This window comes from Rousettus aegyptiacus, unplaced genomic scaffold (genome assembly GCF_014176215.1).
Source record: "Rousettus aegyptiacus isolate mRouAeg1 unplaced genomic scaffold, mRouAeg1.p scaffold_m13_p_12, whole genome shotgun sequence".
Taxonomy (NCBI): Eukaryota; Metazoa; Chordata; class Mammalia; order Chiroptera; family Pteropodidae; genus Rousettus; species Rousettus aegyptiacus.
Window position 1 is genome coordinate 314,128 of NW_023416287.1, and position 25,552 is coordinate 339,679.

At 67.9% G+C, this 25,552-nt stretch overlaps 1 protein-coding gene and 1 pseudogene across 4 annotated transcripts in view; one reads left to right on the plus strand and one right to left on the minus strand.

Annotated features, from left to right (window-relative positions):
- The window catches only part of ZBTB46 (zinc finger and BTB domain containing 46), a 113,427-nt gene that overhangs the window by 83,822 nt on the left and 4,053 nt on the right, over window positions 1-25,552 (plus strand). For 3 of the 4 annotated variants that reach the window (XM_016146473.2, XM_016146446.2, XM_016146464.2), the window contains exons 2-4: window positions 9,053-10,023; window positions 15,679-15,963; window positions 24,952-25,127. In XM_016146473.2, the coding sequence (XP_016001959.2) occupies window positions 9,053-10,023; window positions 15,679-15,963; window positions 24,952-25,127 (1,432 nt within the window). Of the gene's footprint in view, window positions 1-2,889; window positions 4,055-9,052; window positions 10,024-15,678; window positions 15,964-24,951; window positions 25,128-25,552 lie in introns of those variants that run through there. The other variant, XM_036229145.1, reaches the window with a different exon arrangement.
- LOC118610075 lies at window positions 1,128-1,243 on the minus strand (annotated as a pseudogene).

Sequence of the window (25,552 nt, forward strand, 5' to 3'; positions counted from 1 at the left end):
CACGGAGCTCACGTGCCGTGCTGGGCATCCTAGAAACACGCACACAGGCCGCTCGCCAGCCGCCCACCAGCAGGGGCCCAGCAGGGGCCAGCCGGGTGGGGACCGAGGGTGACAGGTGGTGGATCACAGTGCGGGGGCCGGGGTGCGAGGGAGGCAGCCGAGCAGAGTGTGCCACCTGGGCTCCGGCGTGTGACCACCGGGCCGCCCTGCGGCTCGGGAGGAGGGGTGGGCGCGGGGTCCAGGTTCTGCAGGGTGAAATGGCCGAGCCCACATGGGTGGTCCCATGCTGGACCTCGGAGGGGCCCGGAGCCGGCTGCACCGTGAGCCTCTGTTTCAAAGTTGACTCGGTCACACGGGTCAGCCTGGGCCTCACCCTCTTATGCACAGCGAGTGGTCCTGAGTCCACACACACTGATGTCCCTGGGGAGCGAGGCCACCCCAGGATCCAGGACAAAGGAGGGGAGGGGGCGGAGGCGGAGGCGGGTGTGGCTGCAGGCGCGCAGGGCCACAGCCAGTCCGAGCGTGGCCTTGCCCTTGGGTTCGCTCCTGCGGGCCACTCCGGCTGCCCAGCGCCGCTGAGTGTGGGCAGCGTGCGGGCGCAAGCCGCCCCCTGGGCGGCGTAGTGGACCCGGTGCGCCTCTGCGGCTGGCTGGCGGCGGGGACGCGGCCTCCCTGCAGTGAGGCGAGGCCCAGGCAGAGGTTTGTGGAGGACGGGCCGGCGGCGCCTGCTGCCCCCCAACTCCCGTCCCAGCCGAAGCTGTGGACGGGGAGACTCCCGAGGCGCGAGTGGGAGGCGGTGCTGCCCCCGCAGACCTTGGCGCGGAGAGTCGCGGACGCTTGCCCCTTCTCGCCGCGTCCTGAGCCGCAGACCTTGGCGCGGAGAGTCGCGGACGCTTGCCCCTTCTCGCCGTGTCCTGAGCCGCAGACCTTGGCGCGGAGAGTCGCGGACGCTTGCCCCTTCTCGCCGTGTCCTGAGCCGCAGACCTTGGCGCGGAGAGTCGCGGACGCTTGCCCCTTCTCGCCGCGTCCTGAGCCGGCATTTTTGGGACCTCGCGGAGGCGCCGTGTCGGGCGGCCCGGCTGACCCTGTGTGTGTCCGTCATTTTTTTTTTTTTTTTTTTAAATTTACGCCTACAGCGCCTGGTCTTCCCAGGCGGTCTCCCATCCGAGTACTAACCAGGCCCGACCTTGCTTAGCTTCCGAGCTCAGACATGGGGCGCGTTCGGGGCGGCGTGGCCGCAGACCGGGGACCGGGGCTCCTCTGGGGCGCGGACCCCGGGCCTTCTGCGTGCAAAGCAGACGCGCTCACCGCTCCGCTGGGGAACCTCGTCTGGCATGTCCGTCGGGTTTGGTTCCTGCAGGAGGCGCGGCGCGGTGGCGTGGGCGGCGCCCGGGCTCCGGTGGGGCTGCGAGGCGCCGCCTGAGGCGTGTGCTCGGCGTGGCGTGTCAGCGTGGCCCGTGTGTGACTCGCTGTCGCTTTTGCTTCCGCTTCCGGTTCCGCGCGGGCGGCTCCGGCAGCGGGAAGTGGGTGGTTTTCCACGGGACGCGGCGATGCAGACCGCGAGGCCGGCGTCTCGTGCGAAGCCTCTGTCTTCAGCCTGGTGCGGCCGGAAGAGCTGCGCAGGAGCCGTCGGCAGACGCGCCGCCCGCGGCAGGGGCCGGCCGAGCGGGGCGCCTTCCGCCTCCCCGTTTCCTCCCTCGCGTCCCTGGCAGGACGAGGCCGGCGCAGGAGTGGAAACAGGGTGCTGCCTCGGGGCTGACGGTGGCGCCCAACGTGACCGCCGGGGGTGCCGAGGGGCGCCGTCCGGGTCTCCGTCTGTCCCTTCCCGGTCACCGCTGCTGCTCTGCTCCTCCCAGCAGCCCCGGGGCCCGGAGTGGGGGGCGGGCGGCGAGGCTCGGCGGCCGGGCTCCCGCCTGTCCGGTGACCGTGGTGCTCGGTGGCAGAGCAGATGTGTGACGCCCCCAGGCTGCGGCGGCACCTTCGCCGGTCTGGCAGAGCTGTGCCCACCGAGGGCCGGTCAGGGGGTCAGTCAGGACCGGATGTGCTCCTGCTCCCGCGTGCCTCGGGGACCGTGACGTGGCGTCCCTTGAAAGCACGGCAGGCCGGGCCGCCGCCTCACCTGTGCCCACCTGCACGCTGCGAGCGCACGTTTTCCTGAGGCGCCTTTCCCCTTGTCTTAGGGGCGGGCGCGTCCGTGACGTCGAGAGTCCGAGTCTCGGCTGCGTTTTCCCTGATCGGCACTGAGACGAGCAGGTCAGGGTGGATTGCTTTGTCCCCACATTGGCCAGTGGCTGTGGCGTGCGGGGCACCCGTGGGGGCCCGGCCCGGGTGCCCCGGCGCTGCAGAGCTGCCTCCGCGGGCCAAGCGGGGTGCTGCCCAGCCCGCGTGGCCGCCGGGGGCCGATGCCATGTTCTGGGCTGAGCAGCTTTGCCTCGTGGCTTTCCACGGGGATAGTGGACGGGCCCGGCGGTCCCCCCCTCGGGCCCCACACACACTGCTGCCGACAGGCCATGGGTCCCTGGTCAGGCGCCGCCCTTCCTGTTGTCCTGATTGGCAGCTGCCGGACACGTCCACACGGGTGTCTCGATCCCGGTGTTTGTCGAGGCTTCTCAGCCCGGCACCAGCTGTCACCCCTCGCGGCCGCTGGCCCCTCGAAGGCAGGGCAGGCCAGCGTGTGCGCGGCCGCGTCCAGCAGGCCCGCGTGCGGCCTGCACCTGCAGCCAGCAAGGCCCTCGCCCTGCTGGGGCCTGTGTCCCGCCTGGCAGGGGAGGTGACAGAGCTGAGACGGATGGTCCTGCCGTGAGGACGGATGCAGCTGGCCCGGGACGGGCGATGGGGATCAGGCGCTTCTGGGTGGGGGGCGAGCGGGGGGGCCGGGGGGGCCGGCTGCCGCGGTGGCTGCAGAGCAGACTGGGGGTCCCCTCTGCCGAGCGCACATGTGCCCGCCAGCCCGCCAGGCCAGACCAGGGCCTGTCCTGTCCCTGGGCGCTGGGCCCTTTTCAGAATGGTGTTTTAACGCTTCCGGTAAGGGGCACGGGAGAACGAGGGGCGGCAGCTGTCGAAGGACGGTCTCTAAAATCCAGAAAACGTTCTTTTGTGCTTTAATAGCATGTGGCACTTGGTGCATCAAATCACAGCCTCTGCGACGGGGCTGACGGCCGGCGTTCTGCCGGCGGCGAGCGCAGGGGCATCCCGTGTGCCTGTGGCCGCCCAGGGCCCCTGGCGCCCCCTGAGGAAGCCCCCGTCGTAGCGGTCAGTCTGGGGGCCTGGGGCTTTGAGGTCGCTCTGTGCCCAGGAGCCCGGGCGGGGGGCAGGGGGGCCGTCTGCGTTCTGCCCCCCCGGGGAGCCTTCCCCACAGCAGTCCTGAGCCCCTGGGCCAGACGGCGGCTCACGCAGGCCACCCCGTGGGCCCCCTGCCCTGCGGGTCCTGGGACCGGAGGCCGGGGACAGCTTGGGGGGGTCGAGCACAGGCCCCCAGCGCCCCGCCGCCGCGGCGCTCCCGTGGGAGCCAGGAAAGGCGCGGGGGGGGGGCTGCTGTCCGGGACCCCGGGTCCGTGGCGCTGTGCTGCCCGGGCCTCCCCCCGTCGCGCCCTGCCCTTCCTGTGCATCACGAAGGAGCCCAGTCCAGTGGGACAGAGCGGCTGCGAGCAAACATCCTGGGGCCGCGCGTCCTCCGCCCTGACCTCTTCCCGGTGTTTCTCACGAGCTTCTCGGCGGCAGCGTGCAGGACGCGCGTGCCCCTCCGAACCAGGCCCCGTTCGGTGCCGAGTGGCACAGTTTTCTTGCCGATGTTTTGACTGCCGGGCCCCTGGGCGTTTCTTCCTTCTCGCTGCCGTCAAGAGCAGTGCCAGGGGCACTTTGGAAGAGATGAGTGTTTCGGGTCATTTCCTGGTGGACTCGGAGACGCGGCCGGCTGTGGTCCTCGGGGCCCAGCCGGCCGCGGTCCGGAGGGACGGGTGGCGAGGGTCCTCGCTTGCACATTGCTGCCGTCGGCCGCTGACAACTCCACCTTCAGTTTTGCAGGCTTCGTAATTCAGGTTTTCCTCAGTATCTGGTATGTTTATCTCGGTTCCTTTTAGGCTCAGATGCCTTTGGAGCTTTAACATTAAGCCACAGGATTAACCTGGACTTTAAGAGGGGAATGGACAGGCTCAGGGGCTTGCCCAGCGCCCCCGGCGCCCCCATGAACTCGACAGGCTGGGCGGCAGTGCGAGGGGTCTGCTGGGGCGCCCGCACCCCAAGACGGCCACAGGCGTTTGCTGGGCCCCCTGTGGGCACAGTCCCCACACAGCAGGGCGCCCCCTCAGGCCACCCGCCGAGCAGCCACCTTCGGTGCTGTCTCAGCCTCAGACCACCCCCCTGTGCAGCCCCTCGGGGTCCCCACGTCGCCGGCAGGTCCTGCTTCTCCCTCGTGAGTCACGAGTTTCATTTCTGAAAGCTCCTTGGAGCGGGTCCCAGCCCAGCACTGTGCAGAGGGGCTTCCCCAGGGAGTGGCTCCGTCTCCCTCACTCGCCGGGGGTGGGGACTGCAGCTCTGAGCCTCCGGGCCGTCCAGGGAGCCCACGCCGACCCTGCCCAGCGAGGAAGAGCCGCCCCCTGCCCCGGGCCCTCTGAGCCGGCTCCTGTGGGTCCAGGTCACCCCGATGCCGGGCCCCACTTCTGGTCTGGCCCGCCTTGGCCTCCTGTGTTGGTCACAGGTGCCTGCCTCAGGCCGCTCGGCCAGAGGCCCCAGCGGCTACGGTGGGGTGCCCAGGGCCAGTGCGACGTGCTCCCTCTGGGGCCGCTCGGTTCCGGGACGGACCGATGGTGTGGACAGGGGGCCGGGGGCCGGGGGCTGGGGTCGGGGATCAGGGGGCCGGGGGCCGGGGGCTGGGGTCGGGGATCAGGGGGCCGGGTGTCGGGGGCCGGGGCCGAAGTCGGGGGTCAGGGGCCGAGGTCGGGGGCTGGGTGTCGGGGTTGGGGTCAGGGGTCGGGGTCGGGGTCATGGGTCGGGGACCCAGGTCATGGGTCGGGGACCCGGGTTCGGGGGTCGGGGGTCAGAGGCCGAGGTCGGGGGTCGGGGACCCGGGGTCAGGGGTCGGGGTTGGGGTCAGGGGTCGGGGTTGGGGTTGGGGTTGTGGGTCGGGGACCCAGGGTCGTGGGTCGGGGACCCGGGGTCGGGGTTGGGGTCAGGGGTCGGGGTTGGGGTTGTGGGTCGGAGACCCAGGGTCGTGGGTCGGGGACCCAGGGTCGTGGGTCGGGAACTCGGGGTCGGGGGTCGGGGTCGGTTGCTCTCGCTGCTTCTGCACAGCGTGGAAAGCGCCTCCGACTCGGAGCAGAGAGGACAGCGGGTCCCTCGCGGGCCGCGCGCTCCGCCTCACACGGCACGCCGCGTCCCCGGTTTAAAGCGCACGGGATCGTTCTGCTGCCTCGTTAGGCCTCTCGGCTTTCTCCCAAAGGAAACTTAGGCAACGCTGAGGTTGGCGTGTGGCTTCTCCCAGGGCACGTGTAGCAAAGGGCCACGGCGCGGGGGCTTAAAACGGTGGAAACGCACCGCGTCACGTGACACCGGGTGGCAGGTGGCGGCCGGCTCCCGCTGCCCGCCAGGGGCCGGCCCTTCCCGCTGCCCGCCAGGGGCCGGCCCTTCCCGCTGCCCGCCAGGGCCCCGGGGCTGTGGCCACGCCCCCCCAGCACCACGTGTCCACGGCCATCCCTCGGCGCCGCCCGAGCCCAGATCTCCCCTTTCCGCACGGACACCAGTCTCATGGGTTATGGCGGCATCTAACGTGGTCACCTCAGCAAGGACCCTATTTCCAAATAAAGCCTCATTCACTGGTGCTGGGGACTGGGACTTCAGCGTGTCATTCTGGGGACACGCTTCAGCCCGTGGCCATGAATAACCACATCCGCCCCCGACTTTGCTGTGAGCGTGACTGACCGTGACTGTCAGGGCCCCCCTCGGCCTCACGCGTGGCGTCACGTGGTCCCGCACTCTGGACGGAGACCCGGAGAGGGTGTGTCACGTCACAGGGGCACCTGCGGTGCCCGGTGGCTCGGAGCTGAGATGTCACGGGGAGCAGCGGGTGAGCACCCAGCGCTGAACGTGGGATGTTTAAAAAATATGTATCGAGTTTAAAATGTGAGATTTCAGTGTCGCGAGTTTAACGTGAAAAAGGGGCCGTGGTTTTGTCGGCCCCAAGAGCACGCCCCGAGCCCGTTCGGCACGGAGGGGGCCCCCCACGACACGGCGCGCGCGTCGTGGGAGATGCACGGGGGCTTCCCGGAGGAGGGGGCAGCGTGAGTCAGCCGAGCTGCTGGGCGTTCCGCGGCCTGTTATGACCAGGCCTGGTCTTGGTCCTCACCGAGACTGGAGTCGGCAGGAGGTGTCTGAAAGCATGAGCGAAAAGGGGTGACCTCTTCCCTTTTCTCTCCCTACCCTATAAAACAAAGAAATTCCCCCGGACCAACTTCCCACCAGCAGAAGCCGAGAAACGGGGAAGTGCAGCCCAGGTGGGCGCGGCCGCCGCCGCTGGAGGCTTCCGCCCGGCTTCCCCCGTCTACACTGTCTACACCGGGCCGGCCGCTCTCCCACCTGCCCGGCCCCGAAGGAGCCCGCCCAGGACCCCGACCGATGCCGGCTGCGCTTGGGGCCTCGCGCCTGCCCGCAAAGCACTGGCCTCCGGGTTCCCCGTCCTGCTGGCTGGCGCCCCCACCACCCTGAGGCCTGGCAGAGCCCTGGAGCAGCCCCGGCCCTCCGCTGGTTACAGGGCCTCCCGCCGGCCCAGCCCCTCTCGTCACTTGCCCTCCCCCGCTGCCTCCTGCTGGACTCCCATAGTGCAGTGCTCTCGGCAGCCAGGTGTGCGCCCATGCACAGGTGTGTCCGGCGGCCAGGTGTGCCCCTGCTGGACAGTGCGCTCCGCCGGGGCAGGGCAGGTGCTTCGGTGAGCTTGCTTTCTCTCCGGTGTGCACCTCGCTCATCGGCGGTTCGGTGACTAACCGACCGGCTGTGCGGCCCAGGACACTTCCGTTTTGGGGCCGCAGCTGCTGACGAGCGCCGGGTGGGCACCGGCCGCGGGGCGGCCCGGCTCCGCGCTGCTGCGCCCCCCGCCCTCCCGCAGCGTCGGGGCAGGCTCCGCGTGGCCTCCGCGTCCCCACGGCAACAGCCACATTAGGTCAGTGTTATTTCAGATCCCTTTCCTCTTCCGTGTACAAGCAACTTTCTCCCTAATGAAAATCGCAAGGTTTTCTTACTACAAGATCTCTGTGAAGCATGTGAGCGAGTTTCCGGCCGCCCTGGCTGAGCAGTGACTTACTCTGGAACTTTCCACGGCAGTTTGCTGTGGAGACGCAGCCCTGTGAGGTCGCCATCACTCACGCCGTGGCACGGGGCCTCCTGGTCGCCCCAGAGCTCCGCCGGACTCTGAGGGTCCGTGTTCCCGGCCGGGGCCCGCCAGGCAGTGAGGTCTGCACCGACGCGTGTGGCTCCGGGGCCCGAGGCTCTGGCCCGTCCATCATGGGGCCGGGAACCGGCGGCCACTCCAAGGGACTCGAGCACGAAACGGGTTCCTCGATTCGAAGCCTGCTGTGGCCCCTCCCTGAATGCGTCATCTGTCTGTGAAGCCAGGTATGAGGGGCGGGGCCACACCAGGATGGACGGTCTGCTCTCCGACCGACTCAGACGCGGTGGAGACGGACGCTGGTCTGGTCGAGACCCCAGGTGTCACCCGTGAGCTTGGTGCCCCCCCCCGCCCCCTGCAGCCCATCGGGACGGGGCTGCTGTCACCGACAGGCGGACCCAGGACGGGAGTGGCACTCTGCCTCTGCCTTCGGGCCTGAGGCCAGTCGGGTGGAGGTCTGGACCATGGGAGGTGAGGGGGTGGGTTCAGCGGGAGGTCCCGGGGGCCTCGGCAGGTGTGCGACGCCCCGGTCGCATCGGGCGCCACAGCAGATGGACGGAAGGGGCCGTGGGAGCCTCGCCCGCCCTCCGGCCTCCCGCCCCGGCCCGTGGGGCGCAGGCAGAGTGACGGCCTCTGCACGGGGCTGTCACGACCGGTTCCGGTGTTTTTGGCAACGCGCCGGGGACTGGCGGGAGGCGCGTGCGTCGTGCGTTGCGATGAATTTGAGTAAATAAAGGGCCGTCCGAGCGAGGGGGGCGGAAGCCTCCTGGACGTCCAGCCTCGCCCCCGGACGCGAGCTGCCCCGGCATTTGACGAGCCGAGGTTTCCACCATGAAACACGCCTGGGGTGACTAACCAGCGGGGAAGCGGTGCAGTTACCAGGGAAAGTCACACGGCATCGCGTCATCGTGCTCGGGGGCCTCCGGGGTGAGCGTGTCCCCAGAGTGCGGTCGTTGGAACCCTGACCCCCGGGCCTCGGAATGCCACTGAACTTGGATGTAATTAGTGAAGACGAGGTTGCTCTGGAGTCGGGTGGCCCCTCATCCAACAGGACCGGTGTCATGATAAGGGACATCGGGACAGGTGTGCTCAGGGAGAGCACCGTGCGCGGGCGGAGGCGGGGACGGGGGCCGCGTCTGCAGGCCCAGGCCGCCGAGGGTCATTGGCAGCAGCGGAAGCTGGGGGCGCAGGACACAGCCCCCCGCGGGGCTGGCGGGGGAGCACGTTGCCGGCACCTTGGTGTGGGACGGGGCCTCTGGCTGTGCTGGGACAGAGTGCTGTGTCCTGGCCACCTGGTCTGTGGCACCTTGTCCCCGGGGAGCTGACGCAGGAGCAGAGGGAGGGGCCGCGGCAGGCGGGGCGGAGACCGGGGGCCGGAGGCCGAGGCCAGATCCCAGCGGAGAGCCCCCGGGCGCCAGCCCCCTCCTGTGCGCCCATGCGCGGAAGGCGCCCGAGGCCGAGCCAGACGCGGGCCGGCCTCCCCGTGGACGTGTGCAGGCGGCGGCCTCGGCACCCCTCGCGCTTTGCGGGTTTTAGACGCTCCCTCCAGGGCGCGGGGTGGGGTCGCGGGGAGTCCGGCCCCCGGTTCCCTCGGGGCGACAGGCCCCCGGCACACCTGCCGTGTGCGTGGAGGCTGCGTGTCCGCCGTGGGCCTGACTCTCCGCTTCTCCCCCGCAGAGTCTGTAGACGAGGCGGCCCCGGGCTCCCGATGAACGACCGGAAGGAAGATATGGAAATCGCGTCCCACTACCGGCACCTGCTGCGTGAGCTGGACGAGCAGCGGCAGCACGGCGTCCTGTGCGATGCCTGCGTGGTCGTGGAGGGCAAGGTGTTCAAGGCGCACAGGAACGTGCTGCTCGGCAGCAGCCGCTACTTCAAGACGCTGTACTGCCAGGTGCAGAAGACGGCCGACCAGGCCACGGTCACGCACCTGGACATCGTCACGGCCCAGGGCTTCAAGGCCATCATCGACTTCATGTACTCCGCGCACCTGGCCCTCACCAGCAGGAACGTCATCGAGGTGATGTCCGCCGCCAGCTTCCTGCAGATGACGGACATCGTGCAGGCCTGCCACGACTTCATCAAGGCCGCGCTGGACATCAGCATCAAGCCGGACGCCTCGGACGAACTGGCCGAGTTCGAGGCGGGCGCCCCGCCGGGCAGCGGCACGGACGCGCTCATCTCGGCCGTGATGGCCGGAAGGAGCATCTCGCCGTGGCTGGCCCGCCGCACGAGCCCCACCAACTCCTCCGGGGACTCGGCCATCGCCAGCGGCCACGAGGGCGGCAGCAGCTACGGCCGGGAGGACCCGGAGCCCAAGGCCGATGGCTGCGACGACGCCTGCTCGCAGCCGCTGTGGCCGGGCGACGTGGGCTACGGGCCTCTGCGGGTCAAGGAGGAGCAGGCCTCGCCCACGCACTACGCGGGGGCCGAGCCGCCCCCCGCCGGGGACAGCGCCGCCCCGATCGCCTTCGCCGAGCAGGCCGCGGGGGACGGCTGGCCACCCACTGGCCGGAGGAAGAACCGCAAGAACAAGGAGACGGTCCGGCACATCACGCAGCAGGTGGAGGACGAGGGCCAGGCCGGCTCCCCCGTGCCGTCCTTCCTGCCGACGTCCGGCTGGCCGTTCAGCAGCCGCGGTGACTCAAGTAAGCCTTCGACCTCGCGGTTCCGGGCGGGGCCACTGCGGCCGCCGCGGCCCAGACGGGCTGTGTGTCGGGGGCCGTGGCCAGCGCGGCAGGTTTCCGGGCCGATACCGGTGGCTTCCTGTGGGTCGCTTTTCACAGTGAATTGGTGTGAGCACAGGGAACGTGACCGACACGTCCCAGGGCCAGTGTAGTGCTGGGGTCGCTGACGCACGGGCTGCCTGGGGCGGGACTTCTCTGGGACCGAGGGGGCCTTAGCTGGAAAGGTGCGTGACACCGGGAAGGGCCCCCGGGTGGCCGCCGAGCGGCTTCTCTGTAGAGCTTCGCTGCCGGGTGCTGGCGGGTGGACCAACTTTAAAAGCGTTCAACGTTAAAAGTTTTATGAGACAATGACGTGAATTAACGAGGCGGGGTGAGGTAAGGGTGGGCGGGGGCGGGTCGGGGGCGGGGCGGGGGTGGCGGTGACTGTGGAACCCGGGTCCCCTGTGTCGTCCCCAGCGAGACGCTGGCCTCAACCCCGGGCGCTTGAGGACTTAGGGCCAGAAAGCTCCCCTCGCAATGAGGGGCACCCCCGGTCCAGCACGCGCGGGTCCCAGCCCTTCAGAGCAGTGGCGGCCTTGCCCCTGACCCCCACCCCGGCGTCCGGGCCCCTCAGATCCTGGCCGAGGGAACTTCCCGCATCTGCCACGCAGCCTGGTAAACGGCACGTTACACCTTGGCCGCCCGGCGGGCGCTCCTCCGGGGGCTCAGCACGTGGCGACCACAGCCACGCTGAGCCTTCCCGAGCGGCGGACGGGGCAGCGAGCCCACGGGGGGCGTGAGGGCCGCATTCAGGCTCGGGCCAGATCGGGGCGGCCCCTCCAGAAAGAAGGCGAGCAATCAGCCGGGTGTGTGGGCGGGAGACAGAGAGCCCAGGGCACACGGCCGGCAGCCCCGAAAGAGGTCACGGACGTGACCTGTGCCATGTGCAGGGGGCACCCGCACGCGGGGCCCCTGGATCAGCCCCGACCAGCTCTCCTTAACGGACGCGTCCCCCAGGGCCCTGTGCCCTGTAGCTTTTATCGTTGTAAAATGCACATGTCATGGACTTCACCCTTTTAACCATTTTTAAGCGTACGATTCATCGGCGCTAGGTGTGCTCACACTGGTATGCAGCCATCACTAAGATCCATTTCCAGAACTCTCCCCGGTCATCCCCAAACGGAGACGATTGGTTAGCTGTGCGGCCGCGGACGCCCGGGGCCTGTGTGTCCGTCCTCGGCCTCGGCGCTGCCCCTGAGCCCCGGGCAGGGCCCTGCGTGTGCGGGAGGCATCGCTATGGCCAGCGTCTCTCGGCCCGGGCCGGACACGGCCGTGGGGCCGTCCCGGGCTGTCGGCGGCATCTCCGGCTTCTACGCACTGGACGCTGAGAGCAACCCACTGCCCAGCGTGACAGCCAGAAAAATCGCCAGGCCTTGCGGCCGATCACGAGCAGCCTGCAGAACCAAGTCAGAAGTCCCGCGTCTGCGCTGACGGCCGTGAGCCGTGCCTCCTGCTGGCTGCTGGCCGGACGGACAGCGGCCCTCCGCCCGCCCCGGCTTCGCGGTCCCCCCGTGACAGCTGAGCAGCAGCGGTCCGCGCCGGGCGACCAGGACAGGGGCTCCGTGCCCAACCTCCGAGGTGGCCAGGGCCTTCGCCGCTGCTGTGAGTCGGCGTCACCCACGGTGACGCGGGAGGCCTCGGTTAGCAAGTCCATCACCACACCGAGCGGTGCCGGCTGCTCGCGCCTGTGGGTGTGACGTTTTCCATGCAGTTGTCGAGCAGAAGGTGTTTTTAGAATCCAACAAGTGACTTCGGCTGTGTACTTTTGTTAATGTCTTAAAGCCCGCAGGTTGCCAAGGCAACCGAGAGCCGCTCCTGCCAGATCATCCGAGTTGCTAAGACGAGGACGGGAGGTTGTGGGCTCGCGTGGGATGGTGCTGCCTGCCTGGGCGGCCGCTCCCTCCTCCACCCTGGCCCCCGGGTGGGTTTGGGGGTGCAAGCTGCGCTCCCCACTGGAAGCCAGGCTGCTACGTCCTGGGGAACAGAGCTTTTATGCTCGTCCTGTGTCTAGGAGACGAGGCCCACCTCCCGAGGGACGCCTCGGGCAGTTTCCGCACGCCGCTCGGGGCAACGGACGTGGTCACTGGGCCGTTGGCCCTGACCCCTGTGTGCCCCCAGCTCGGCTGTGCCTGGGGCCCGTCGGTGTTCGGAGCGGGCGTCCCGCCCAGCAGCTCCCGGGTGGAATTCGCGCGTGGTCACAGAGGCCGGTTTGCAGGTGCGCTGTGCGCACAGCTGGGGTGTGGGTCCGGCCCTCCCCGCGCCCGTGACCCCCGGGACGCCGTGGCCTTCGCTCAGGCGGGTGCAGAGCTGCTCGCTCAGAACCCGCCAGAGGAAGAGCCCAGGCCCCGGGTCCCGTGCCGGCCCCGGGTCTGACCCCCGTCCACGTCCCGCACAGGCCCGCAGACAGGAAGTCCCGAGCTGCAGGCTGGTAAAGCGCATGTCTGCACGTGGACTGAGGCGGATCAGGGCGCGGGGCCGGAGGGCGCTCGGGTGGGTAAGGGCGGCATTCCCAGCTCCCGGCCTCCTCCCTGCTCGGAGATGGAGCCCGTCGCTGGGGCCGAAGGAGGAGCTGGCCGGCGGAAGGTCGTGGCCGATGGCCTCAGGTGGGGGGCGCCCTGCCGGGGCCTCATGGCCCACGCACTGCCCCGCAGGACACGGCCCAGGGGCTTGTCCGGGGAAGCAGGACCCTCATGAATTTGAGTGGCATGCTGCCCACGCCCAGGGCCACCGCCCTCCGGGCGCTGCGTCCGCTTCTGGGAGAAGCCGCCTCCCCACTGCTGCCCGTTGGCTCCGTCACCGCTGGAGGGAAACCACCTTGCTTCATGTGACGTGTATTTTGGGCGAAAGGGTCTGGATGAGAAGCGACCCCCGTGTCCGGCCGGGACTGGACCTGCCTGCCGGGGCAGCAGAGGGCGCCCCGGCCCCCGCCCCGCGTGCCGGCCTCCGCGAGCAGCGTCTGACCCTTGGCCGGCGCTTCGCGGCCTCGGTTCGGCTGGCAGAGGATGGGAAGCAGCGTTGGGAAGCCCCTCGGCTGGGAGCATGAAACCGTTTTCGGTTCGAGGGGGTTCAGTGCGGGTTTGTAGCCCGCGGGCCAAAGGGCCGACCGCGTTTGTGGGGACTCCCCGCCGGAGCGGGCTCGCACGGGCCCCGCAGCAGGCGTCAGCCACACCTGCCGCGCAGCACGCCCGCCCCTCGTCCAAAACCCGCCTCGCCCCCGAGCGTCTGACGGTCAGTCGCCTGCACCCTCCACCCCAAACGCTCCCCGGGCGTGTGCTCACGGTCCATGAGCAACGACATTTTTAAGGTCAGTTCTCACGCCAGGACTCTGCTGCCCCCAAATGTGCCTTTCGACAAGTTTTGATACATGCACGCAGCCAAACCGCTGCCCGGGGCCGAGCACGCCCCCTCCGCCCCTGGCCGTCCGGCCCCCAGAGGCCTGGAATCTGGCTTTCGGTCACAGGGCGGCCACCCCTGTGCGCCTGCGCCCGCGCGTGCCCCTGTGGCCCACACCTCCGGGGGTGTGGCGTGCGTTCTGCACACACCAGCGTCTGCGCGTCCAGCCTCCGTGTGTCCGGCCTCCTGTCCGCCAGCATCGGGGCGGTCGCCAGCGCTCACAATTATGAATGAAGCTTCTGTGACTCTCTCTGGCGGGTTCGTCCTGGTGACGTACGTTTTCATTTCTCTCGAGTAGCTGCCTAGGGGCGGGGTGCCCGGGTCGGAGGCGAGGGCAGCCTTCTTCCCGAGTGGTCACAGCGCCGCAGCAGCCTGGGCGGCGTGCGGGCTGCGGGGCGCGGAGCCTGTCGCCGCCGCTCTGAGCATCCAGCGGGTGCGTTTGGACGAATGCACGACGCCCCTGCCCTCGGGAGAGCGACCAGGTTGGCCAGCGGGCACGTTCCCTCCTGCCCTTCCAGTCGGGCCCGCCCCCGCCCCGCCCCCGCCCCGCCCCCGCCCCGTGACCCCGGGCCTGGGCCTGCCGGGCCCTTGTCGCCAGAGCGCCCACCCCGGGGGCCGCGCGCAGAGCGTCACACAGAGCGTGCGCCCGTGTCTGGCACCTCGCTCAGCTCTTCTTCTGTCCGTTATGAGGTGCTTGTCGGAGGCGGCAGCGAGGCCCTGTGCACCCCGCACGCAGTCGCCCGCGGTGGCCGCGTCTCGCTCGGCACAGGCAGCGCCACAGCCGGGATACAGCCCGCAGCCTGAGCCCCGAGCCCGGCCGTGCGGGCACGGTGTCCCCAAGGGCCCTGGCGCCTCCTCCCCCAGCGCCGGCCGCCCCATCTGCGATTTCCAACCTGCCTTTGAGTTTCATTCACGCTGTTGTGGGCATTGATAAATCACATTTTAACTGCCAGGGACTATCCTGTTCTGTGCCCAAAACAGTCTGCTTATTTGCTCAGCTGTCCATGGACATTTGGTTATTTGGGGGCTTTCCGGCCACTGGGAATGAAGCTGCTGCGGACGATGAGTCTCCGTGTGGACGCGGTTCTGGCCCCGGAGTGGAGTGCTGGGCCTCCTCCGGATGCGGTCCGGGTCCGGGCACGCGGCCGCCTCCCCGGCTGTGAAGTCCCGCCATCAGGGACCCGTGTGCACGTGGGCACATGAGCAGAAACTGCGTTGCAGGTGCACAGTGGCTCCTGACGGTCACGTCGGTGAGGCGCGGGCTTGCACAGGGCACAGGGCCACCAGCCCCGTCACCGTCCCTCGGGCTCTTTTAAATGGCTTTAGCTTTTTCATCATAAGAGCCCACTTTGTGGCATTACACAACATCAAACTCTTCTCTACCCACGGATTAGCTGCAATATAAATACCGCTTTCGACTTCCTATTCTGTTTGCAGAATTTCATTTTTTACGTCGTTGCTTTAAATTCCTCTTTCTGAATTCGAGCTGTGGTCGGGACAGGCCGGGAAGGCGAGGAGCTTCTGCATTTGGCCCCCCGAGGGGGGGTTCAGCGGCGTCCCCGCCAGCCACCCCTCCGTCCACCCCGACGCTGCCCCTTCTGGGCACTCGCCCTCTGCCCTCTGCCTTCTCGTCTGACGAGGAGCGAACCCCGGAAGGACCTGCCCCGCCCCCGCTGCCATCGGCCGGCTGCGGCCTGGGCCAGCTGGGGGGGGTCGTGGTCCGTGAGGAGGGGCCCTGGCGCCGTCCCCAGAGACCGTGCGGCGCTCCCTTCCTCGCAGCTGGGCCGCCGGCATGGGGCCGTCTCCCCGTTTCCTCACAGAGCTCTGCGTCGGGCGCAGGCCGAGTGCTGCCTCCGCCCGCTGGGCTGCCGTGCGCCCGCCCTTCTGTGTGCAGAAGTCGTGGTTCCGTGGCCTCGGGTCTGGTCCTCAGCCCGGAGCCTGCAGCGGGCCTTCCGCCTGGGGTCCGGGGCGGCCCCCCACCCCTGTCGCTCTGAGCCGAGCCCCTGTGCGAGGCCTCGGCTGTCACCGTCACCGTCACCGCGTCCCGGGCTCGGCAGCCCGCGTGGGCAGGACGGGTGGGACCTTAGGCGCAGCTGGGTGGTCAGGGAGTGGCCCCGGCTCCTCCACCCGCCCCTCTGCCTCCTGGCGGGCCCCGAGATGACCCCATGTCTCCTTCCTCCGCAGATGTGGACCTGGCCATCACCGAGGCCGGCAGCTCCGACAGCCGCGGGGAGAGGCCCGACCTCTACGCGCACGGGGACGAGGGGCTCCTGGGCGGAGAAGCCAGCTACCTGGGCCCGCCCCTCACCCCCGAGAAGGACGATGCCCTGCAGCAGGCCGCCACGGTGGCCAACCTGCGGGCTGCGCTCATGAGCAAGAACAGCCTGCTGTCGCTGAAGGCCGACGCGCTGGCAGACGACAGCTCGCTCCTGCTGGAGTACCTGCCCAAGGGCGCTCACTCCCTGTCCCGTGAGTGCCCTGTGGCCGGGCGGGCGGTGCGGCCCGCGGCAGGCGCGAGGGGCAGCGTGCGGGTCGGGCGCGGGTCTGTCAGGGAGGTCGTGGGGCGCGTGCGCTGGTGCCCGGAGCTGGGAGGCAGTGGCCGTGGGCTGTCAGGGTGACGGGGAGGGGCCAGGGTGCTTGTTCCTACACTTGACCCCGAGGCTCCTAAACCTGCAACCTGACAGAGCTGAGGGCGGGCAGTGGGCGGGCAAGGGACGTGGAGCCCCGCGTGAGTCAGGACGCCCGGCCAGGGGGACAGCGCCTCCGTGCCGAGGGCAGGCCCGCCCCCTCTGCGGGCGCCCGTCCCCTCTTCACGCTGTGCCCCACTGTGTGGGGAGAGATTCGCGGGCCCGCATCTCCTCTCCCTGTCCCCCTGGCGGTGCGAATGGTTAGCAGTGGACAGCGTGCTCACAGCCTGACCGCGTCCAGCCTCACCGGGCCGCCCACCCAGGGAGAGGTGGGGTGCGGCGTGTCGCGGAGCAGCGGGCTCCCGGGGACATCCCGCCCACGAAGCAGGAGCGCGTGGAGCTTTCACGCCCACCCGCCCGCCAGCCCGAGCGCGAGCTGCTTCCCCGTGTCGTGTCCCGGCCGCTCTGCGGGGTGCTCCGGGGAGCCGTCTGGGGACGCTGCCGGAGGAGACCCCGATGTGTCCCCAGGGAGAGACCCTCCCCTTGTGTGCGGCGTGCTCGGTGCGGGTGTCGGAGGGGCGGGGTGTGCCCCAGCTCTCTCTGGGGGGCTCGGGGCTGCAGAGCGCAGAGCCGCGGGGTGCTGCACCCCAGGTGGCCCGGAGTCCGAGCGTGGGGTGTCACGTGCGGCGCCGCGGGCCGCCGGGGCCTGGACGCCGGGGGTCTGGGTGCATAGCTTCCCTCGATCTGTGCTTCAAAAGACGACCCTTAACCTCTTTGTTTTCGTAAGCACTAAATCATTCACGTTTCTGTGTCAGAGTGACGAAGTTGCTTGTGGCTGACAAAGACCAAAGTTGGAAAGAAACGGCCGCGTCCCCTCTGTCCGCCGGATTAAGACCACTGCCCGAGGCAGGCGGGACGCTCGGTGGTCGCGAGGGCACGGCTGCGCGGTCACCCCGGGGCCCTTGGGTGGTGTGCGTGCTGTGCTCGGAAGACCTGGAATGCGGGAAGTCCCCGCAGTCAATGAGCGAAGTGGCGGCCCCACCCCCTCTGGCAAAGGCTGCGCGCGGCAGAAGCCGCAGGGCCCGTGCGGCCCGGGCCCGATGGCCGGCGATGGTGCTTCCGGGGCCGGGGCTTGTGACAGGCAAGTCCAGCAGCCGAGAGACGACTGGACAGGTTTTGTGGGTGACGAGGAAGGGCCGGGAGGGGATGCTGCCGGGGTCTCTGGCTGTGGAGAGGGCAGGGCGTGAGCAGCTTCCCCGCCGATGGCCCCCGCCATCCTTAGGCCCGGTCTCTCTAGCTGCCCCTGACGCAGGCGCGGCCCGAGCCGCCTTGCAGGGGCCGGCTCCGTGCTGCCCCCGCGTGGCCGGTCTGGGTTCGTGAGGAGTGAGCCGGGGTATGGCTCCCGGCGCTTCTCCGCTGGCTGCCTCGGGCAGTGGGGCTCTTCCGAAGGCGTTTGCTGCCGTCTGTGCAGGAACCACGCTGGGGCCGGGGCTCGGGGGTCCGACAGCCCCCAAACGCCGATCCCACCGCCTCTGGTCAGGCAGCACGACCTGCGTGCCGTGCGTCCACCTCGGGGGCACGGTGGGCACCACGCGGCCGAGGGCGAAACGTGCTGCCGGCCGCCCCGTCCTGGCCCCCAGCAGAGGCCCAGCCCCCTCCTCACGGCGGGGCTCACCCCCAGCGCGTCAGGGGCCACCCGCGTGCTTCCCATCGGGTCTCCACGTTGTCCTGCGTGGTCACGGCGCTCGGTGCGGTCGGTCCACACGCCGGGGTGGGGGCGCCAGCGCCCGTCTCACACGAGCCCCCGCGGCTTAGAGGGCGCCGAGCGCTGGGGCGGGAACCGCCTCCCCTTTCGCGTGGGGCACCGTGGCTGACTCGGGGGGCAGGTGGCGACTGGGCTGGGACGGGCCGTTTGTCACGTTTCAGTCTCCTTGCCTTCACGTTCTGAGTTCACCCCTCTTCTAGTAAGAGTCTGCCCCCCGTGTTCCGTCACGGGTGAGCCGCTGGCCGAAGCCCCCGCCGGGCGGGCTGCAGGCTGCCGACTGGGCTGCGGCGGCCGGGACACCGGCCAGGCGGGCTGTGGGGGCTGGAGGTTGCTTTAGAACATTATTTGCTCACGTTCTCAGTAAAATCTGCCTCTTTCCAGGCGCATGCTAAATGAGGAATGAAAACACCCAGAAGGAAACACGACCTCTGGAGTTCTGGGGTCCTCCCTCACCGCAGCAGCTGGGTGGCCGTGGGGGAGCTGGGCGGACGCAGGCCGTGCCCGTGGCCGGTGCGGCACGTGCCAGCCTGCGCGCCTCCTGGCGGACGAGCGAAGGGTGCCAGACAGTGGCCTTGGACGTCCACGCATGTGGCATCTGCCCCCAGACGTGCTGCCGAGAGCGTCGGGCCCCCAAACTCTCCCAAGGCCCCCCGCCCACTGCCGTCTGTGTCTGGGTCTGTGTCTGGATCGGCCACCTCTGGTGGCCCGGTTTGCGCTCCGTGAAGATGCTATGAACACAGCCCGGCCATCTGCTGGGCATGGGCTGCGCTGCGCCCTGGGCCCCCACCCGCTGCGTCCAGAAGGGACCCTCTTCCTGGGGGCCGCAGACGGGCCCAAGCCCCCGGGGCCCCGGGGCGGCTGTGGCGTCGTGCCCTCCGGACCGTCAGCCTGGTGTGCACAGGGCGCGGGCACGGAAGGCGTGCACATTTGCACAGAGGAGGGTTGGCCTCGAACCAGGCCTCGCGGTGGTGAGGCAGAGGCACCCCCAGCCCGCTGCCCGCTGCGGCTGCACGAGGGGGGCCAGCGTGTCCCCACGGGCCTGTCCCCATGCCGCCGGGTCTGCTCGAGGGGACACCAGTCTGCTGAGTGCAGATTTGCAAAAGAAAGAGAAAGAGGCTGCAGACGTTGGAGAGAACCACCAAATGTGCAGGCCGTAGGTTGTAACCGACAGCCGGTGCGCAGAGGCCCTTTCCGGACGGTTCTGGAACCTTCTGGAAAAGTCTGATTTCGCAGATGACCTCATGCCTGGATCCTGGCACTTCCACTGGCTTCTCCCTGAGAGGATTTTGTGTTCTCCATTTCGATTCCTTTTGACTCGATTCTTTCGGTTCTGCTGCCTCTCCCGGCAGCAGGCGGGGGCCTGGCCTGCTGACCGCAGTTCGCCGAGTGGACGCCGTGGACACGCCGTTTGTGCGCGAGGGGCCGTGTGCGGGTGGGCGGTGGGCGGGGTGGGACCGTGCCCTCTTGGGCTTCGATCGGTGCCGAGCGCCTTCCCCGCAGGGGGCTTCGGTGGGAGGTGTGTGTGCTTCCCACACAGATTTTTCTTCTGAGCGTCCATTCGTCGAGGATTAATTGTGGCCTTCCTTTCCAGACATGTGACAGGTCGTCCTGGTGGTGTCTGGACAGGGACCTGGTGAGTAAGTGGTGACAAAGGCTGCCTGCTCTCGGCCTCCCTGAGTTAGCCACGCTCGGCGGCTCGTGACTCGTCTGCCTCTCGATCATGCCCCCCGAGACCTGGAGACCGAGGCTCAGAGTGAGGCCCCCTCTGGACGCGGCTCCAGCCGGTGCTGGGGGCATTCCTGGGGGCCACCGGCCAGCACAGGGTGCAGGGCCTCCTTCCTGCACGCCGTGCGGGTGCCCCTCCCCGGGGCCTGGGGAGGCGGGACTTGCCCACAGCCCTTGGGTGCTGACAAGCCAGCGGAGACTGTGAGGAAAATGCCCCTGGAAACCGATACCTCCATGATTTGGAGGCCAGGAAACCTTGACCAGGCACCTCATGCCGGAGCAGATATCCCCATGGGCTCTGCTGCAGCCAGGCCCGCTGGTCAGGGCCAGATGGCCACTGGCCAGTGACAAAGCCACCTTGGGACAGGGCAGCTGCTGGGAGTGGGGACTAGGCGTCCACTTGTGCCTTTAATGCACTTTTTCTTCAAACCCTCCGCTGGAGCCAGGTGAAGGCCACCCCATGCCCATCCAGTGGGCAGGTGCACCTCCGGCCTCCAGGCACGGGAGCTGGGGGCCTGGGGAAGACTGTGACTTGTGGGGCAGAATGGGAAGGCAGGGACAGGGATTCGAACCACCGCCCATGGCGAGAGGAGCCGAATAGCTCTGACCGCATCACCTCCTCGAAAGTTCGGCGGAGGAAGCCAGCGCCGCGCCCCCCACGCGCGCCCCCCATGCGCGCCCCCGCACTCCCCTGCTGGCTGAAGGAGCCGGCCTCCGTGGCGAATCACCCACACTGCTTCTCTTCGGACAGAGCGCCTTGTGCGTGCCGCTGTACCCCTCCACTGCACGGTGCACCCCGCGTCTGCTTGCTCGGGCGTGCGGGCTCCGGCCGGGCAGAGGCTCACCGCCGCCGCCCTGACTGACCCGGCCGGGCGTGGTCCAGTGCGGCCGTCGCCGTGGCCACCCTCAGACGGGCGGTGACCACAGACAAGGGCCGCCACTCAAGGCGCGCTGTTGCCGTGGCGACCGTGCCGGGCGGGAGGTGAGGGGTGGCGGGGTGGGTCGGTTGGCGTGCGTCACTTTTTCGAGAGGTCAGGTTTACGTAAGTGCCCGTCTGCACTGGAATGTCACTCCCAGAGACGTCCTCCCTTTTCTGTCATGCTGGCTCTTTGAGCGGCGACGTCGCCGGGGTGGGAGGACCTGTGCCCGCCTGCCCTTCGCTTTCCTTTGCCCTTGGGTGGCTTTTCCCTGGGGACCCGGCGTGGGCCAGGGGCCGCAGAAGACCTGCACTGCCTTTGATCAAAATTTTAAAACAAATAAAAGGTGTTGGACAGGGTTCCTAGTACCTGAAAGAAGTATTTGGTCGATGGTAAAATAATAACGGATGTAAGAAACAGTGTTAAAACAGGTAGCTCTCTCATTCCATCCTTGTATCTAACATTGTTTTCTTCGGGACTGTACGGCCATCTGGCCCGGGACCTTCAGCAGCCCTGGGGGTTCCTGTCTTATAGTTTGTTGACTTTCTCATTGAAACATTGTGGCTCAGGGGTTCCTTTCAAGGAGCTTTTAAAATTGATATTATGTAACGGTCTTTCTTGAAAGTAGAGACTCACTAAGAAGGGCTGGTTCTCCATTGAGGCTGGCTCGCTGCCTCGAAACCTGCTCCCTGTTTGAATTCCTTTTGCACTTCTCAGCATATTTATCATTTTTACCATAATTAGCACAAAAGGTGAACAGTGGCCTCACAAACGTGGATGTCCGTGTGTGTGTGTGTGTGTGTGTACACATTAAGACTTCAGCCTCTTGGGGAATGTTAATTTTTGAATTAGACTGCACTTAACACATAGAGTCCAGTTTTGGTCATTGTCAGTTTGGTAGTTGCATATAACTCAGGTGCTAAGGAAAAGGCATTAATTTATTTTAAAGAAAACATTTTGAGGACAACTATTAGAACCTCCAGTTTCAGTCATGAGTAGCTCGTACTGGGCTTTACCCTCAGGCAGCACCCCCCCACACACACACACACCTCACATTCTGCCGGCCACCAGGGCAGGTGGGGCCTGGGGTCGGCCCGGGAGCCAAGCTGTGCTTTCGCCCTGCGCTTGTCTCGGGCTTACTTGCCAAGCGTTGGGGCAGCTACAGGCTGAGTCGAGAGGAGCAGTATTTTGAGGCAGTAACGTGGCCGTGTGTGCTGCGTAACAGCAGCAAAGGATGATGTGCCTCCAGGAAAAGCGGACAGACACTGGAGTGCCCGGGGGCTTGCAGATATCCGTTACCCACACGTCCCAGGACATGGAGGACGAAACTGATGGAAAGAGAGAGAACTTCGAGAGAATTGGGATCTATGAAAAAGAGTCAAGTGAACATTCTGGACCCGGAGATACACTATCTGACATGAAGAATCCTTCGGCTATTTCAGTAGCCTGGACACAAGGTGTCTCCGGAGCGGGAGACAGAGCGACAGGAAACGTCCATGCGGGAGCTCAGAGGAGGACGGACGAGGAGAGCGCTGAGAGCCGCACGGAGACAGAGAGAATGCTCGCCGTCCGCGCGGCGGGGCTCGCAGAGGGCAGAGGCGAGAACACGGAACGGAAGTGGCGATCAGGGAGAGTTTTCTGGAACCGGCGAGAGACTTCGACCCGCGGTTTCAAGCAGCTCCGTTCGTGAACCCAAAGCAGAATGCCGCGGCGCACGTCAACATCTGGGCGTGTTACAGTCCAGCTGCCGAAAACCGAAGGCGAAAAGGACAATCTTAAAAGCGGCCAGAGAAAAAAGACGTGTCGCGGAGGACCGACAGGACCGACGGCTGACTTCCCAGCAGAGACAACAGCAGCTCGGTGGCGGTGGATGGGGCTGTGTGTGGCCGACTGAGCATTCTGTGTTCTTCAGGAGTCACGGCCGCGCGAGGAGCTTAGCGTACAACGTGAGAGCAGAGTGCTCATTGCCCGCCGACAGGAAGTGACGGCAGCAGCCGTGAAGCCAAAGGACAGTGCCTGAGATGGACACGGGTCACGCTGGGGACAGTGACACCGGCAGAAGCTGGACGGCGGGAACGGTCCTGATGTGCAGGGCGACGTTTGCAGTGTCTCGTGGGGTTTCTAATGGCGGCGGGAGGGGCGACGGGCCTGGCTGTCGCACGGGTCTGGCGTCCCTCTGCAACAAGGACGACATAAAGGACGAGCAGGACACGAGATGCCGCCCTTCGGCCAAGTCCGCAACGCCACGGCCCTCAATGAGCTGGACACTCCGTGCAGAAAAGGGGGCCAGCCTGCTTTTCAAAGAGCTCGTTGCGTGCAGATGACGAACTCCGGGGGTCCGAACACAGAAGCGTTTAAAGCAAAAGGTGAAAAGGATCAACCGAGGAAACACGGACCTAGAAAAGTGATATCGATAGCGAAGTCAGCAGAAGTGTTGCCCAAGGCGGACACTGCATTCAGCAGGAACACACGAATCCTAACGGTGCTCAGTGTCAGATGCGGAGAGGACACATCGACGGCAGAAGAGACGAGTCGCTGGCCAGACCCGGGGGCTTTGACACGTTTCTTCAGTAATCGCTAGATGAGCAGACAAAACGCCAGTGAGGATGAAGGAGACGAGACGTCGAATTCCTGGAATGAGTCACCCACTCGCAAGGACTGCGGGTCCCCCAGGGCCGCAGGGGACATTTCCAGAGCAGACGAATCGGGCGGGGACACACGTCTCAGCGAGCGCCAGGGCCTGGACGCCCAGTGTGTTCTTGGGCCTCCGTGAGGTGGAAGGGACAGGTACTGGGACGTCCTCCAGCGCGGGGCCACCGCGGCGCATGCAGACAATGCACGCATCGCACGCTGAGTCACACTGGAGAGTGTGAAACGGTTCGGGGATGATGGGCACGCACCTCGGGGCAACTCGCAGGCCGTGTCCAAGGGGGAGCTCACAGCTCGGCTTCCGCTCCCTACAGCAACGAAAGGGGCTAATCTGGGGCTCGAGAAGTGAGGAAGAATTGCAAACGAAGCCCCCAAAAAGCAGGAGCAGCGAAATAAAGACCAGGCGTGAGGGGGAGAGGCGGACCCGCCATCGCACCCGCGTGCGTGCGTTCGGGCCGGTGCTCCGGGGAGGAGGCAGCGCTCCTGCAGCGGCGCGGTCCCAACGGCCGCCCGAGAAGGCGAGGCTGAGTGTCGGGGCCTCCGTCTTCGCGCTCACAGAGCCAGGACGGGGGCCCTGCCTACGGACGTTCTCAGCACAGTCGTCCGAAGGGAAATCGCCCCAGAGCTCGCGTCGGGGGCCTCGGCCTCCGTCTGCTCTCAGAGCGAGCGGCCCGCTTGCTCCGTGGGAGAACTGCCTGGTGGAGGTGTGGCCGGAGGACAGTCACGCTGACCCCCGGGGGGGGGCGGGGGCCAAGCCTGGCTGTTGGGGGCACAGGATGGTGCTGTTTGCCTCCTCAGGCGGGCGCTGCCAGGTGTGCGGACGGTCACCCTGCAGCTCCGCTCCAGCCCTGCCAGGCTGCGTGCCTTCCTGCCTCTCCCGACTCCGCCGGACCCACCCGTCAGGAGGTCCCTGCCTGGGGTGCTGGGCCCTCCCCACCCATGGGGGCGGCTGGCTCCTCCCCACCAAGAAGTGCTGGACTGCTCGGGCAGAGAGCAGGTGTGGTGGTGGCCGCCGTGGGAAGGCTCACACCTGGAGCCCCTGGGCCCCCAGCCGCCACCAAGAGGCCACCTGAAGTGTGCAACGAGATGCCTCTGAGGGCCGCGTCCTGATGTGCAGTGTGGCCCCAGCCTCAAGGCCGAGCTGGCCACGGGGTGGCCCTTGGGGCCTGTGATGTGGTTCCTTGAAGAGGGTGGAGGGAGAGCAGGGACCAGCCTGAGGGGCAGGGGCCGCTGGGCGCTCTTGCGGGCGGGGCCCCGCCCCGGCCCGCCCCGCCCCGGGCGCTCAGGGCGCAGCCGTGGCCCGGCGCTGGCCCCCGGCTGCTGGGAGCTGTGGGTTGGGGCCAGTCAAATGTCCTCTATGCTGTCACTGTGTTTCTGTTACGGTCCGTGTGTGGACATCACTGTTTCTGGCGGGCGTGTAAGAAGGTGGCCGTGTCTGAGAAGGGGACGCGGTTGCCTCTGGCCTCAGTCCAGGCAGCCTGGCCCCTCTGACACGTCTGGGGAGAAGCCCCGTGCCCCCAGAGTGGCGCAGTGGACACTGCAGTCGTCGGGAGGTGTGGGGGAGGCCTGAGCTGCGAGCTGCGCACTGCGGGCGGGACCAGGGGCCAGGCGGACGCTGAGGGGGCGGAGGGGCGTGGGGGGCGTGGCCCAGGCGGAGGCTGGACACTGCGGGCCCCGGGCGGGGGGGGGGGGGGCGGGAGGGGGAGGCCTGAGCCGCGAGCTGGACGCTGCGGGCCCGGGCGGCGGGCGCGCTGACCCCGGCCCTGTCTTGCAGTGAACGAGTTCACGGTGATCAGGAAGAAGTTCCGCTGCCCGTACTGCAGCTTCTCCGCCATGCACCAGTGCATCCTGAAGCGCCACATGCGCTCGCACACGGGCGAGCGGCCCTACCCCTGCGACATCTGCGGCAAGAAGTTCACGCGGCGCGAGCACATGAAGCGCCACACGCTGGTGAGCGCGGCGCGGGGTGGCGCTGAGCGGGCTGGGGCGCCGCGGGCGGCCTCGAGGGGGCGCCCTGTGCGGGAGGGCCCACGGGGAGAATGGGGGCCACGCCCCCCATCGCCCCCAGCTGGTTTTGCCCCTTGGCCTGGGTGCACAGGCCGGGGTCACACCACGCCCCAGTTTTGGGGCCCCCCTGTGCCAGCCCAACCTCTCCTCTCTCTCCCCTCGGCCCCTGCCCCCCACACCTGTTTCTCTGAGGGGTCCCTGGCTCAGAGCCATCAGGCAGCAGGTGCTGCAAGGCGGGTCTGCCGGGCCAGGAAATACAGGGGTGATCCTTGAGATGGAGGCAGGTTCCCCAAAACAGTAAGGGAGCCTCTGCGAGCGAGAGAAGCCAGGCGGGCCGGGCGGCTCGGGCTGTGTGTGGCGACCAGGCC